Source organism: Mesoplodon densirostris, chromosome 7, assembly GCF_025265405.1.
Source record: "Mesoplodon densirostris isolate mMesDen1 chromosome 7, mMesDen1 primary haplotype, whole genome shotgun sequence".
Classification (NCBI taxonomy): Eukaryota; Metazoa; Chordata; class Mammalia; order Artiodactyla; family Ziphiidae; genus Mesoplodon; species Mesoplodon densirostris.
The window spans coordinates 2,428,491-2,444,201 of NC_082667.1; the positions used below are offsets into that span (position 1 = coordinate 2,428,491).

General features: G+C 62.5%; 1 protein-coding gene across 3 annotated transcripts in view; it reads left to right on the forward strand.

Moving 5' to 3' along the window:
• Nucleotides 1-2,208: 2,208 nt before the first annotated feature.
• KCNQ1 (potassium voltage-gated channel subfamily Q member 1) overlaps nt 2,209-15,711 on the forward strand; it is a 348,523-nt gene continuing 335,020 nt past the window's right edge. For all 3 annotated transcript variants that reach the window (XM_060104250.1, XM_060104251.1, XM_060104252.1), the window contains exon 1: nt 2,209-2,588. In XM_060104250.1, the coding sequence (XP_059960233.1) occupies nt 2,209-2,588 (380 nt within the window). The remainder of the gene's footprint in view (nt 2,589-15,711) is intronic.

A 15,711-nucleotide genomic window follows, 5' to 3' on the forward strand; every position in this document is an offset into this window, starting at 1 on the left:
AGTTCCTGGAAGTGGAACTACCTAGCCAGGCTAAATGATACGAGTGCTTTTTCTAATGCCACCAGGACCCCCTACCAACTGACACGGTGCCAAGAACACCTGCTTTCCCTCGGCCCTGCCCACAGAAACTGTGGTCCAACATCTGGATTTTCGCCAATCAGATAGGTGAGCAATGGTCTCTCAGTGTACTTTCAAATTTGCATTTTTGTTGTTGAGCATTTTTTCATAAGTGTAAAGATCATGAATCCCTTTTCCCGTGAGCTGTTCATGCCTTTCGCCCGCTTGTCCACAGGGTCGTCTATCATCTTCTTCTCAGTTTTAGATGTTCTTTATGTACCAGTGCTATTAATCCTTTGCCTGTGCAAATTCTTGTTCCAGTTTGTCACTTGTCTGTTTTGTTGATTTCAGCTATCGTCTCTGGATTTCAGCCACAGTTGGAGATGTTTTCCCTACCTAGAGCTTGTTGAGAAACTCACCCATACTTCCTTGTAGAACCTACATGGCTTCATTTCAGCGTTTACATTGAAGCCTCTGATCCATTTGAAGTTTATTCTTGTCTGTTGTGTGCAAGAGGGATCAACGCTTTTCTTCTTTCTCTTTGACTCTCCAGTTGTGCGTTGGCACTGACTACTAAACGTTCTTCCTCCTGCTGATTGGGCTGTGGATGTGCTGACCGCCTTCATTCAGAAAGTACTGACTGAATGCCTGCAGGTGGCCTGGCTGTCCCCCAGGCCCTGCGGAGGCGGACTCCCCACCTTCTTCTGGCTTCCTGCCCATTTGTATCCTAAGTGACGCGCTTCCCAGGAAGGTTCCATTGCCTCAGCCGCCCTGAGTCTCCACAGTGCCTGGCACAGGTTGGGACCCACTTCATTCATTCTCTCTGCACATACCAACTGTACCGGCTCTGTACAGGCACCAGCCGAGGTGTGGGGAGTCAGGGGTGAAGGGCCGAGCTGCACTCGGTCCAACAACAAGAGCTGACTTTCTGATGAGGGAGTACGTGAAATAAATCAGCCCAGGGTGCTCAGTCAAGACCTGGGACGTGTCTCCTAGGTTATGGGTCCCTGAAGTGGCAGGCAGTTATCCCCCTGCCCAGGGCAATGTTCTGAGAGAGGCCAGTTTTTTTTCTGCTCGACACCCTTTCTCCACCCTGATGTCAGGTCGTTGTGCAGGGACCCAAATGCCAGTGCAGGGTAGGGGACCTGTGCAATTCTTCTGACCCTGTCACCCACCTCTACATCACCCCCACCCAGGGAAACCTACGGGACACAACAGCAGCCCTGTCCAGAGGGTGAGGAGGACAAGGACTCCATTATCTGACACCTCTCTCCTGACCTGACCAGGCAGCCCCTCCTGCCGCGCCCCTCTCCAGAGCCCCGAGGCATCGCCTCCAGGAGCCCCCGCATCCTCCCCACGCACACGGCTCCCCATTGGGCCATCCCTGACCCACGATGGCCCCCGTGGCCCTGTCTGGCCTCCAGAGTCCGACAGCCCTATGGGCACCAACCCGACCACATTCTCTGCCCGCAGCACGCGCGCTCGCTCGGGCGCTCGGGCACCCAGGGGACGCTCGGATTGTTCGCGGGGCTAACCGCCATCCTCCTGACGTGCCCCGCCTTCCCCCTTCACTCCCACCCTCTTCTGAGTAACTGAGAGGGGGTGAAGCGGCTGTCTGCTCCCCACCCCGTCCCCCTGCCCGGGCAGTTCGTGGTCCCTGCACCTGCTGACCCCGCGCCTTCCTTCCTGACTTGGCTGGGGGCTTCTTGCAGGCCTAGCAGGTGGGCCTGGGGAGGGCGAGCACGTGGGCGTAGGCGGGGCGGAGCGAGGAGCGCGGAATGGGGCGGACCGAGCAGATGGGGCGGGCGGGGCCAAGAAGGTGAAGGCTAAAGGGGCGGACCCAACAGGTGGGCGCAGACGTGGGAGGGACCGACCAAGCAGGTGAGCGCAGTTGGGGCTCAGCCTCCGGCGCTCCGGGCGCCGACGTGGGTTGGGGGCGGGGCGTCCGGCCCGGGGCGGGGCTCGCCAACCCCCGGGACCCGCCCGCGGCCGCCGCCCCCTCCCGGCCCCGCCCCCCACGCCCTGGCGGGGCGGGCAGCGGACCCGCGGCCCGGCTGGCAGCAGCGGCCGCCCGCACTGCGCCCCGGCGGCCGACTTCGCTGCAGCTCTTCGTGCCGCCTCCCGGCCGGCCCCCGCGGGCCCTGCCTGGCCATGGCCGCGGCCACCTCCCCTCCCAGGGCCGAGAGAAAGCGCTGGGGCGGGGGCCGCCTGCCGGGCGCCCGGCGGGGCAGCGCGGGCCTGGCCAAGAAGTGCCCCTTCTCGCTGGAGCTGGCCGAGGGCGGCCCGGCGGGCGGCGCGCTCTACGCGCCCATCGCTCCGCCCGGCGCCCCGGGGCCCGCGTCCCCCGCCGCGCCCGCCGCGCCCCCCGCTGCCGCCGACCTTGGCCCGCGGCCGCCGGTGAGCCTCGACCCGCGCGTCTCCATCTACAGCGCGCGCCGCCCGCTGCTCGCGCGCACTCACATCCAGGGCCGCGTCTACAACTTCCTGGAGCGCCCCACTGGCTGGAAGTGCTTCGTCTACCACTTTGCCGTGTGAGTATCGCCGCCGGCCGGGACTGGGAGCTTTCCGCGGGGCCGGGGAGGGCGTGGGGGAAGCGCTGTCCCTGTGCCACCTGCTGCCGCCCGAACCTGGTCGGAGCTGCGACTCAGATCAGCCGGGAGGGAAGGAAGGGGTTAATGGGAAAAACAGAAGCAGCGGGGAGCTTGTCTGTTGGAGTTCAGGGACGTGTGGGTCTGACCCCGTGGGGGTGGGAAGCTCCCCGCTGGCGCTGCCCAGGCATGAGTGGGGGGAGCCAGCTGGGAGGAGTGCGCTGCCCAAGCAGGCCCGCTTCTCCCTGGAGGGACGGTCCAGGTGTTAATCCTTTCGCGGGAGGACGGGGGCAGGGGAGAGAGTTCCCCGGGCGGGGCTGGGAGGCAAGAGAGGGCAGGGCCCGGTGCCCCCGCTGGTGCAGCAACATCTCAGACCCTCCCCGGTCCAGGCGGGCCCTGTGGGGCGTCTCCTGGGCAAGCGGAGCAGGGTTGCCCCACAGGGTGGCAGGCCTCGTGGTGTAGCCTGAGGTGTCAGCATGGCCGTGGGGAGTGCCCACGGCGCCGCAAGAACCCAACCAGGCTCTGGAAACCCTGGGTTGAAGCAGGGGAGCCTGGAGGGGACACACAGGGTGGCGGGGAGGAGAGAGGTCGGGCCCCTGATTCCACTGGTCGATCAGAGGAAGCTGTGCGCCAGGCGAAAGCAGCGCCCTATAGGCAGCACCTGCCCCCGCTGCTTCCCAGGTGGTTCTGATGCCAGCCGCCGCTGCGCGTGCCTGTGTGGGGCAGGGCAGGGTGCGCTGGGACGGGGCCACGTGGAGCCCTCCCCCACCGCTCGCGGTCCTGCTTCCCTGCTGCCTGGCCAGTGGGCTCTTGGTGTGGGGCCGGCCTCTGGCCTGTGAGCCTCGGCTTGGCCATCCCCGGGCTGACCTCGGAGGCTGCTCTGGGGCCTGCGGGGGTGACCCCCCTCTGGCTTCCCGTTGGTAGGGGCAGGTGCTCGTCCCTGCCCCCTTGGCGGGCCTGGGGCTGGGAGAGACCTGGCTGGGGGGTGTCCAGGGCCCTCTTCTGTCCCACTCCGGTAGCCACCACCGGAGCCCAGGGAGCAGAGAGGCTGCTTGGAGCACGGTCTCAGCAGGTGCGGCGAGGTGGGGCGGCATGACTTCGGTTCCTCACCTTTGCTCCTCTGAGCGCAGGTGGTACTAGGGTTGCTGCCCTCCCTGCGGAGGGGCAGTCCTTCCAGAGCAGGAGGGCAAGTGGTGGGGACAGTGTCCTCAAGCCTCTTCCCCACCCCCCAGTCCCTGCCTGCCGAGGTGTCAGAGAGAGCTTAGCCGTGGCCATGGCTGGTCTGCGGGAGAGGGCGGCCTTGCCCGCGGCTGCAGCGGCAGCGGCTTGTCTTGGGGTTTGGGGGAATGTTTGTGTGCACTGACCCTGAGGGATCCTGCCCTGGTCTGACGCTGGCTGTTTGAGCGCCCAGCCAACAGCTGGCTCGTGGATGCTGCTGTGTACGTGGGCTGCCTGCCGCCCAGCCCTCACCTGCTGGACCCCAAGCTCCCGGAGGTGGCCAGGGGCGGGACGGACCCCACAGCCGGTCCTGGAGCAGACCCTGCCCAGCCGCCTCTCTGCCCAGGAACCCTATGTACCAGCTCTGGGCAGAGACTCGCCAGGCAGTGCAGCAATGCCTCCTCACCCCTAGGGCTGCCAAGGCGAGGGGCCTGCAGACACCCCACTGGCTCGCGTCCTGTGGTGGCAGGCCCGAGGGTGCGCGTGGTGCCCAGGTCCCCTGGCCACTGCAGGGCCTTGTGGAGGAAGAAGGCTTGCTGCTCCCCAGAGGAAGTCTCTGCTTACACTTGTGTTTTCTTCCTGATTCTGATTGTTTAGCTCTCGGAAGTTGCTCAGCAGAGTCTGCCTTGCCCAGCCTCCCCAGGAGCTGTAGGGCAGGGGTGGCTTCTGGGGACAGTAGCTGAGTGGCTTCCCCTTGGGGGAGGAGCTGGGGTGGCTTGGTGACCTTGGGTCAGTCTTTTCCCACTCTCGTCCCCATCTGTAAGAGGTGTGCCGCAGTCTTCCGTGCAGGGTGGGTCTGCAGGTGGACCCTGGCTAGGCAGGGGACGTGGCTTCCCTGGGGCCCGGGAAGGTGCCCCCTCACCTCCAGGAGGTTGGAAGGGCCCCAGACACTCTCTGAATTGGCCAGTGTGTCCAGGGGACCTGGGCTCAAGCTGGGATTGCAGGGGCAACCTGGGACTGAGTGGCCAGAGCCTGACCGCAGCACTGAGAAGAGGGGTGGACGGTGCCCACTCTGGCCCCGGTGTTGTCCTGAGAAACGTCCGAGATGGTAGCAGAGAGAGAGCTCTGTCCTTGGTGAGGCAGATGGTGAAACGTGCGGGCTGATTGTTACGACCCAGGCTGAGCTCGGTTTCCGGCCTGGGAAGGATGAGCCCGGCCTTGAAGGGCTGGGGAGTGGGTGGGTGTGGGAGCCGCTGTCCTGCGGGCCCTGCAGGGCTGGGCACACTCTCCCAGGCACAGCTGGGGAAGCAGGCCAGGATATCCTGTCCCCCTCCTGGTCGGGGAACCCCTGCTCTGGCCAAGAGGAGAGCGGCCCTTCCTGTGCGCGGCTGCCTGCCCCGTCTGCCGGGGTCAGGGGGCAGGAGGCTGCCCCCGCCGCCCGACTCTGCCCCTGGCCCCCAGTCCTCATCTGAGGCTCTTCACATCCCCACCGTGCGGCGGCTCCCACTCTGGCTGAGGGCTGATGGGCCTTGGCCAGGGTTGTCTGGTTAGGGAGATGCCTGGACTGGAGTGGGGCCCGGGGGCCCCGTAGCAGCCCGCCCTGGCCGCTGGGCTGGGCCTCCACAGCCTCCGTCTGTAGAGGCCAGGGTGGAGGCTGCCCCCAGCTTCCGTGTCCCTCCTGCCAGGCGGGGGGCTTCCAGTCACAGGAGCCCGGAGGAACCCCCTCCTTCCTCCTTCTCCCTCTCTCTTCTCTCTCCCTCCTCCCCCGACCTCTCGGGAGCTGCAGGGTGACACGTGCAGACTCCTGTCTTCTTCCAGCTGCTATCACCCATGCAGCCTGGGAGAAGCCCCCGTGCCTCAGTTTCCTCATGCAGGGACAGGTGCCCCTCGCCCCCTCCGTCAGCATCCCCGCTGGTTGGGAGAAGCTTGGAGATGGTGGGGGGCTAAGGGAAGGTTTGGGGGAGGGCCCAGGAGTGCGTCCTGTCCCTGCCCTCCTGCCACCCTGCCTTTCCCAGGTTCCCTAGAACTTTCCGGTGGCTTTGGCGGCACCTTCAGAGCGGGTGTTAATAATTGATGGCGCTGGCAGTGTTCCCTGGCGGTTTGTTGGGCCGAGCCCGGCCGCCTTTCTGAAAGTGGAGGCCAGTTCCCTGGTCGCATCCCCCCACCCTGGCCCCTGGTGCCCATCGCACCCCAGGCAGACCCACCAGAAGGAGAGCTGGTCAGGGAGGGCGGAGGGCAGGGGCGGAGGGGAACAGGCTCTCTGGTCTCCCCACTATCCCCTTTGAGACGCCTCCAAGGAGTTCTTAGCCCTCAGTTCCCAGTAAAGCTGGGGGAATTCCTTCTGGTGCTTCTCCCTGTGTCACCTTCTCCCAGGGCCTGGTCCTCGGGTCTCCCCCTGGCTGTCTAGAGACCCCTCACTGCCGCCCCAGACCCAGCACACTGTTTCTGGACCCACTGCCCTCTGTATGTTGAGCGCCTCATCGTGATCTGGCACTAGTTGGGGGACCACAGGTGTCCCTTACGCCGGGGCCACCAGCTGCGGAGGAGGGAGCCCGGGAGACCTTGAGGATCCAAGGGAGGTGGTGGGAGGGGAGGGATGGTCCAGGGGGTGGGAGCCCCTGGGCTGAAAGGCACGCCCAGCGAAGGCCGAGGTCTGGGGCCTGGAGGCCACCTGGCGCAGGATGTGGAGTGGGCCAGGCTGTGTGGTAGCTCGGCCCTGGGAGGCGTCCAGGCTTCGTGCCCCAGCGTTGCCCCGAGGCTGGGCCACCTCCCTGGGTCCGTATCCCCTCCTCTGTGGCAGGCTTGGTGAGTGTGGCACCTGCCGGCAGACTTGCTCAGGTGGGAGGGGATGCTCGCCCGTGCCTGGTTCTGAATCGTCGGCTCCCCTTGGGCTCGGTGCCCGTGGCCTCCGCTTGCACCCGTGGGGGTACCCAGGGCTGGAGGGGTGGGAGGGGCCCATTTGCACTCACCATCCCCACGCCCTGGGACCTTCCCGCAGCAGGGTCTCGTGGGGCTGGGGCGGGGGCTTTGTCCCAGGGAGGCAGACACGGGAGCAGCTGAGGCAGGCCTGGAGCGCCGCACCCACCGGGGGCTCCCTGCTCCACCCGGGGTGTCCGATTCCGATGCCCCGGCTTCTAAAGGTGTCAGGGGCTCGGGATCATCCTCCTCCTGCAAAAGCCGGTTCCCAGGTTGACTCTTCTGGTGTGAACGGGGTTTTTCAGGCCAGTGTGTCCTGGGGATGCTGCTGAAAGGCAGGTGTGTCCGGCAGTCAGGAGCCCCGGCCCTGGTTTCTCACCAGCTCCCAGTGCTGTGCGCTGAGTGGGGTGCTGCTCCTGATGGGGGCCCTGGGCTGAGCCCTCCCTGCCTCCTGGTCTGGGCCGTGGACCCAGGAAAACTTTGAGGCCCTTCTCAGACTGATGTTCTAAACCAGCTTTCAGCTCGTGTGGCATTTCTCGTGGCTCAAGGCCCTGCCCACGGGTGAGATGGACGGGCTGGGACGGTGTCACGTGTGGCTCCTGTGCGGTGGAGATGGTGTCCAAGGACGCCTGTGTGCAAGGAGAAGGTGCTGGGCCTGGAGGAACGGGGGCCGCAAACCTGAGGCCAGACAAGGGGTACACTTGCTGCTGGGAAACGCCACGGACGCTCACGGGTGCTGCTTGGTGCCTGGGCTCTGCTGCTGGGGGAGAACGAGGAGGAGCTCCGTCACCTGGACCCTTCAGTTCGGACTCTGCGGATCCACGCCTGGATGGAGGGTCCAGCGGGCCGGCTTCACTCTCCCTGGGGAGGCACCTTGGAGCAAGGGGCAGAGCTTGGAGGCGGCCCGGGGTCCCCAGGGCAGGTTGGGTGACTGTCTGCACTCCCTCCTGGAGGGCAGAGAGGGCCCTGAGTTTCCCTCCAGAGGTTCCCCGAGTGCTGGGACAGCCCCACATCTCACGGAAGGCGGGGTGATGGTTGGCAAGGGGTGGGGCCCCAGCTCTGCTGTTGGGCAGGGTGACCACCTGTGACGCCATGTGCCATTTTTACACACGGCTTCTGACAGTGTGATGAGACTTGGCCTCGCGATGGTTTGTCTTCTGCTTCCTGGCCAGGTGACCCCAGGTCCCTTCTCTGAGCCCACGTGGGCACTAGCTGGGGTGAGGGTACTGGGGCAGAGGGGCAGCCTGGCTCTCCCCCAGGCCCTGGTGGAAGACGGAGAGGGACGGGCTGGTGCTGTGTGCAAATCCTAGGCCCAGAGAGGGGAGGTGACGTGCCCATGGCTGCACAGCTGGCCATGCTCCAGGCTGCCCGCCTCTGAAACCTATTGCTCCTTCCGATGGTGGGGCCAGAATCCGGGTAGGCCTGATGGCGCCTTGTTCACGTGACTGCCTCCCACCCTGGGCAGGGGTTGTAATGCTGACCCTGGGGTGGCTTGGCCACGTGAGGAGTGGATGCCACCATTTGACGGGGGAGGGGAAGGGAGGAGGAAGCTGCCTCTTGAGGGCAGTACGTGAGCCCAGAGAGGGCGTCCCTGGACGTGCCAGCATGGCTGGGGCACTGGCTCTCCACTCCTGGGGCTGCTACCCTATGGGTGGGTGACTAGCCTTTGGAGGCCTTTGATCTGGCTGCGTTAGGCCTCTGCCCTAAAGCCCTGCTGCCAGAACCCCAGGCTGAGGCTCAGCTCGGAGACCTCCTCCTCCAGGAAGCCTTCCCATGTTGCCCCAGGCAGAGCCATGCCTTCTTTCTTTGCCACCCCCTTGACCTGGTGCTCGGAGCCCCCATGGTGGCTCAGCCACTCTGGTGCTGTGTGGGGTATTAGTGTGTGCTGGTCTCAGCGCTCTTGGGCGTTAGAGGGTCCGAGTGGGTGGGCAGGGCCAGCCTGTACCTAGCAGGGATAGGCGCTCGGGACAGGGTCACCTGGTGTCTGGCCTTGGTAGCCCAGGGCCCCCACCCCACCCCACCCCCCGCCCCGAGCCTGGGCCGTGGCGGTCAGCCTGCTGCCCGGCAGCTCCGAGCCCCACAGGCAGGCTGGGCCTGATGACATCGTCTGTGGGTATTTTTATCCAGTGACATTCCTGAGCTTGGGCGGCGGGTGAGCTCAGAAAGTGGTGGGCAGAGGCCGCTGGGACCCTCCCGTGGCTACGGGAGAGTGCTGTAGGCCCCTGTGTGTTTGAGGGCGGGGGCTTTTCGGAGCCCTTTCCCCCAGAACTTCTCCATCTTCACAGTAGCCCTGGCTGGGGCGGGGGTGCAGATCCTCACTGCCCGGGTGAAGAACCTGCAAAGGGAGTGTGTCCTGAGGAGGTGCCTGAACCCCCGTGCAGAGCGCGGTCCCCCTGAAGGCTGGACGCGTGGCCCAGGGAGGTGGCAGTGCCGTTGCCTGTGGCGGGCTCTGAGCACCGGAGGACCGAGCCGTGGTCCCAGGCGCTCCATGGCGGGGTGTTGGCTCCACGCGTCAGAGCAGGACTCTCCAAACACCCCCCGATCTGCAGGTGCCGTTCCGCCTTGCAGGGGCTGGGGCAGCGGACGCCAGGGTCCGCCCCGCCCCCTCTCAGGCTCTGGGCCTGTTCCCCGCTCCCTTCTCTACTCAGTGACCTGTGGGTGGGGAAGCAGGCCCAGCCACTTGGCTCGTGCCACCCCCGGAAAGCTGCTCCGCTTCTGCCTGGATGTCTTACAACGCTGACGTTCCCAGCATCGTGCCTGGTGTGTGCCCACTGGCCCCTACCCCCCCCACCCCCGCAGAGGCTCCCTCCGCCGCATCCATGAAGCGCCCGACGGCCACCCCTTCAGACTTCCCGAAACACTGACCTCACGCCTGCCTCTCACCTCGGGCACCCTCCCAGCTGCCCCCGCCCACCGGGTACCAGTTCACTGGGGAGCAGGGGCTGTGGACGTCCCCCTGTGTCTCTCAAGGGTGGGCTCCCTTCTCTCCTCCCTCTGAAAACCATGCCCTTGAGCGATTCCTCCACATCTTCCTGCCGAATTTGCTGCGGAGTGCCATGCAGAGATCTAGAGAAAGTCAGAAAAAGAAGCCGAGAGTCCCCCACCCTGTCCCCGAGTCTGTTCAGCCCTGGAATGCTTCTCCATGTGGAGATGCCAGGCCACGCCGGGACCCCCACTTCACCCCACCCCGGTCTAGGCCAGGGGCTGCCTCCTTCACTGCCAGGCTGATCGTAACCCTTCCATCTGGGAGGGGCCTGCAGAAGGAGCCCTGACCCAGAGGGCCCCACCCGGCAGAGGGAGCAGCTGGGGGTCCCCAGGGCACCCAGAAGAGCTTCAGGTGGTGCCTGAGCAGCCCCGGAACCACGTGCTTGGAACGTGTCAGCTTGACGGGTCACGTGGTTTGGATTTCTGTTCCAAGACATCCGCAGCTGGTCTCTCGCAAAAGTCCCATCCGCGTTCTTGGCTGGGACGGCTCAAAACGTTATAAAACAAAGCTTGGGTAGTAAAAGCACTGTGGCACTGACATGTGGACAAGCAATAGAACAGAATTAAAAATCCATGTATAGACTCAACTGCGAATGAATGTTTAGCCAAAAATATAAGCAGCATCTTCAACCAATGGGGAAAAGTTGGGGGGTTTCTAATAGGTGATGCTTCAGGAAGAACAGGTGAGGCTGGACCCGGTCCTTGCACTGCCCACTGGGATGGACCCCAAGTGGTCGGAAGACCACTCAAGTACCGCAAGGAGGCTCGGGGGACCCTCTACAGTGCAAAGGCGAGGGTGGGGAGGCTTCTCTGTGACTCAAAAGCCAGTGCATTAAGGAAGAGGCTGTATGAGAAAGAAGTGGTTTTTGCGTGATACCACCACCTGGTGAGCAGTAAAGAGACCGGTGGAAATCTGGGGGACAGACTGTGGCACATGCGCCGGGTTAATAGCTCTAAGATAGGAAGCGTTTCTGAAAATAGAGAAGAAAAAACCCAGTGACCCCACAGAAGACAAGCAAGAGATGTGAGCAGAGAGTTCACAGAAGTGGCTGGTGGGGTAGCCCTTAAACGTGTGAGAAGATGCCAACCCACTCACTGTCAGAGACACGCAGACACGGGCTTCGCTGAGGTCCCTCCAGGCTGGCAGAAATCCAGAAGCCTTTATAGACATATGTAGCTGGCGGCCGCCGAGGCTCTGGGAAAGCAGTGGTCATGTTACTGGAGGGTCTACAAAATGGTAGAATCCGTGGGGAGGAGGATTTGGCAACATCTGGCACAGTTACGTATGCCCGTACCCTCGGGCCCAGCAATCCCGCTTCCAGGGGCCTATCTTGAAGAGATCGGCAAAAAAAAAAAAAAAGAGGAAAGTACACCTGTGCAAGGCTGATTGTTAAAGCGTTCTCTGTAAAAGCGCAAGATGGAGAACTCAGATGCCAGCCTGTAGGAAGCAGGTTAGATCCGCTGCGTGCAGAATATTGTGCAGGTGAGGAAAAGGGACAGTGCAGTCTTCACGTGCTTTTGTGGAGTGATTACCAGGAAATATTTTTACGTGGAAAAAACCCCGCCACGCACACACAGTGGATAAAAGTATAACATGCTGCTGCTCCTCTAATTAAAGGGTACGCTAATATACTTACTTTATATTAAGAAAGAAAAGCAGTGGAAGGATAAACCGAAACTTATAAAAAGTTACCTCTGGGTAGGGGGACATGACAGAACCCAAATGTCTCTGAGGATGATTAGATGGTTTTATAGATTTGACTTTGGAACCTTGTAAATAGTTCCCATAACTTTAAATATAAAAGCAACTCCTGATCTCGTAAATCCCTAAATAAATCTTAACGAGAAAAAGAAGTTCTTCAAAACCGAAATGAAACAGATGACCCTAAGTTTGCACTGGGGTGGAAGAATCCCCAGAAAGGTCTTATCTCGGGGGACCTGTTGCCGGTGGGTTCAGAATGAATGGAGCTGGGTGTGTGCGTGCGCGCTGTTTTTAGTCATGGTGTCGCGGTTGTGATGGGATTTGTTTTATTATTCTAAGGCCCTTGCATGGGAATCATGGGGTGAGGCCACTGAGGAATTCTGTTGGTGTCGCTGAGAGCTGGGATGATGAGCACAGACGGAGCCGATGAAATTTAGGTGATGCTGAGCAAAACCCTCCAGCCTGCATTTGGTGAGAAGCATCAACATGTGTTCACAATGATTTTGTTTAAAAACTGCTTCTCTGGGGCTTCCCTGGTGGCGCAGTGGTTGAGAGTCCTCCTGCCGATGCAGGGGACACGGGTTCATGCCCCGGTCTGGGAAGATCCCACATGCCGCGGAGCGGCTGGGCCCGTGAGCCATGGCCGCTGAGCCTGCGCATCCGGAGCCTGTGCTCCGCAAAGGGAGAGGCCACAGCAGTGAGAGGCCCGCGTACTGCAAAAAATAAATAAATAAATAAAAACTGCTTCTCTGTTTACATGAAAGGGCTAGAAAGAAGGGCTGGCCCGTTGCTATGAGCATCCCTGGCCCCCAGGTTGTGGCCCCCAGGTGCCCTTTCCCCGGAGGGAAACCAGGGGTCCCGGAGAAACGTCTGCATTCAGGTCTGGGGCAGGAAACATACAAGCTGAGCCTGGACCATTGCGCCGCATGGGAAAGCAGGAGCGGCGTCAAGGCCCCTGGGGCCACGTCTCAAGGACTTGGAGTCAGCTGAAGGACATGCCCACTGGCTGCATCACGATACGTCGAGAGTAAGGCCCTCCTCAGTGGACTGATGGCCTGACGAGGAGCTTCAGTCCCAGGCTGCACCCTGCATCCATCTGTGGGCCAAACCAGCAGCCGCCTTTGGAGGATAATAGGGAGGCCGCTGGTTATTTTGAACCCCAGCAAGTAAAGGGAAAAGACACAGCCCGGGTCCTGCTTCCCCACATGCAGCTGCACCTCAGGGAAGCCACATAGCCGGTGAAGTCCTGCCTCTTTGGGATCCCGGCTGATGCCTGACCAGGCGACTCGGGGGCTAACGTGTCACCGTGGCCTCCTGCTGGGGTCGTGGGTTCGGCTTTGAGTCTCACGGCTGCTGAGGTCTCCAAAGCGGAGACAGCCAGACACCCTACGCCTCTGGAATTTTTTGCACAGAGACCTGCAATCAATCAGTTACTTACAGACTCATATCAAAACCCTATCAGTGAGTGGCAGTGAAAGGGCTCCCACTGATTCTGCATGACGGCGAGTTGTATAGTGATCTCATGATATGTTACAGCGTAACAATAATAGAAATAAAGTGCACGATAAATGTAATGTGCTTGAATCATCCCGAAAACACCTCCACCCCACCACCCCCAGGTCCATGAACAAATTGTGTTCCATGAAACCGGTCCCTGGTGGCAAAAAGTTTGGGGACCGCTGACCTACAGGACAAGAGGCCTGATTTCTTCAATGAATAAATGAGCAAGAAAAAAAAAAAAAGAGGGTGTGGGAACATATAGATTGAAGGAGTCCATAAGAAGCGTTGAGGGATCGGTTGTGACGTGACCTTAGGTCATGATTAAACACATTGGAAAAGCCTTGTTTGCAGTCACCTTGTTCAGGGACACGTGCCTTTTTGCCACGAGTGTCGCTGGCCTGTGGCTGTGCCGTCCTGATGTTTCATCCACAGGGTCTGAGTGGTTCCCTCCCTTCCCAGGCACGGACAGGGACTTCAGGGGTCCCAGGGGCCGTGGAGCAGCCTGGTTAGACCCAGCTCCCTGACTCACCGAGGCCCCTCGGCCATAAGATGGGGGACGGAAGAGATAGGAGGTCCTGCCTCTGCAGTTGGGGGGAGGGCCATCTCTCTCAGAGGAGCGCTTGCTCCCAGGCATGGCGCGTTCTGGTTTCTTGTTTGGGGTCCTTGTCATCCTTGTCCACTGGCTGGGCTGAGGCCCTGAGCCCCTTCCCGTGGACGGGAGCCCTGCTGTCGGAGGGAGGCCCCGTTCCTCTGTGGTGCTTCCCAGCCCCTGACTCCCAGCTTCCCAAGTCTCAGGAATTTGAGACCTGTGGTTGCTGTGGAATAAGGGGAGGGTCTGGGACCCCTGGGCCAGCGCAGGGCACAGTGTGGAGTAGGTGCCCCTGATGGATGGGTGGGTGGGTGGATGGACAGACAGATGTAGAGATGGATGGTGGATGGACAGGTGGAATGATGGATGGATGGCTGTGTGGGTGGATGGGTGGACAGGTGGCTGGATGGCTCCACGCGGGTCCCAGCACCCACCAGGTATACCAGTCAGCCATCTGCTGTCCTGAGAGGGGCGTTCTGGACATGGTCTGTAGGTGGTGTGGCTTTGGCCACACTTGTCCCCAGTGTGGTTGGGTGGACCGGCTGTTGGGCCAAGCTAGCCAAAGCCCAAGACCTAGAAAGTGGCAGAGTGTCCTCGGCGGGGAGACCTAGGCCTGCCGTCTTTCCGGGTTTCCCAGACCCAAAGGCCGTCTCTGTGGGCACTGGTTTGGGAAGCCATGGGAGCCGTCTGTGGCCTGGATTCTGGGTAAATGGGGGTGTGGGTGGGTCGCCATGCTGTCCCTGGGGCTGCCCGGCTGCCGTGCACGAAGTGGACGTGAGTGTGGCTGGCGGCGGGGCCGGTGCCCGAGCTGCGCTCTCTGGGGCTGAGTCTCAGTTCACCTCCTCCCTCTGTCTAGTCCCGTCGTGGACCTTGCGCCGGCCCTGCGGGCTCCCAGCGAGGGCCTCAGTTTCTAGGCTGTGCACACGGAGCCGTGTGCGGTGTCAGCTCTGGTTGGGGTGGCAGCCCTCATGGCTCACCCCACCACATCCCCTGGAGACCCCGCCGTCACCTCACGTGGCCGTCCTGTGGGTGCTTCCTGCTCGCCTCCCATGTGCCCCGGGGGTAAGGGTGACCCCACCGAGAATCAGACAGCTCGGGGAGGCTGGGCGGTGGTGAGGGACCTGGTGGGGCAGGCAGGAGGCCAGGAGTCCAGGTTTCTGCGGAGCGCGGCCAGCGGCCATGCGGGGTCCTAGGGGTGAGGGTCCCAGCCTGGTTTGAGACCCTCGAGCTGCTGAGTGGGGGGGAGGGGGAGGGGGAGGGAGGGAGGGGATCAGGGCAGATTCCAGGAGGCCCCAGTTTGCGTGTGATCAGAGCAGGAAGCCCCGACACATGGCTCTGTTCCTGGCCTGTCCCTGACCTGCCGTGCACCCTGGGGTGACCGGGTGACCCCCTGTGTCCCTGGAGAGGCCCGTCCCTACCCCACCGGGCTGAGGATAAAACAGGAGATGGGGCAGGCGAGAAGCCCCCAGAGGTGGAGGCCGCTTTCTGCCCTCCCCCATCTGGCCCCCTGGATCAGGGCCCAAGGTCCCGCGTGCAGCTTGGCGGGGGCGTGGGCACCTCCCGGGCAGCACTGGAATGTTCTGGCTGCCCTTGGCACGAGGGGGATGGGCGAGGCTGGGGGCTCTGCGGGCCTTTCTGGCCTCGTCCCCAGGACAGGCCCCACCTCCGTGCTCTTATCAAGGTCTCTGGCAGACGGCCCGCCACCTCCGAGTCACGCCGCCCCGGGGTGTCCGTGGGCCTTTCCAGCCTCTTTGGGCAGGCGGTCCTTTGGGGCGGGCTCTCCGTGCCCTGTGATGGGGTGACTCGGTGCTTGCTCAGGGACAGTGGAGACCGTGGGGCTGAGGTCTGAGCCGGGTTTGGAGGACGCGAGGCTCCGAGCAGCAGCCTCCCACTTCCTGCGACCCCAGGAGGTTGCCGGGGAGGGCGTCAGCCCCGTGGCAGCTGGCTGGGCCCCTGCCTGTGCCTAGTCACTCCGGGGTCCATGCCCACGGGACCACCTCCCCAGGAATTGCTTGGCAAACTCACCACAGGGAAGGTGGGAGCCAGCGCCCTGGGGGCCGCTCGTTGGGCATGGGGTTTGGTTTAACAAAAGGGGTCCAGGACAAAGGGCCCTGTCTTTCCAGCAGGCAGCACTGTTGAAAGGACGGCACAAGGCAAAGCGGGGTCAGGACGCTGGGGGACACTTTGGGACAAGTACAGCCTGGACGGGGTGTGAC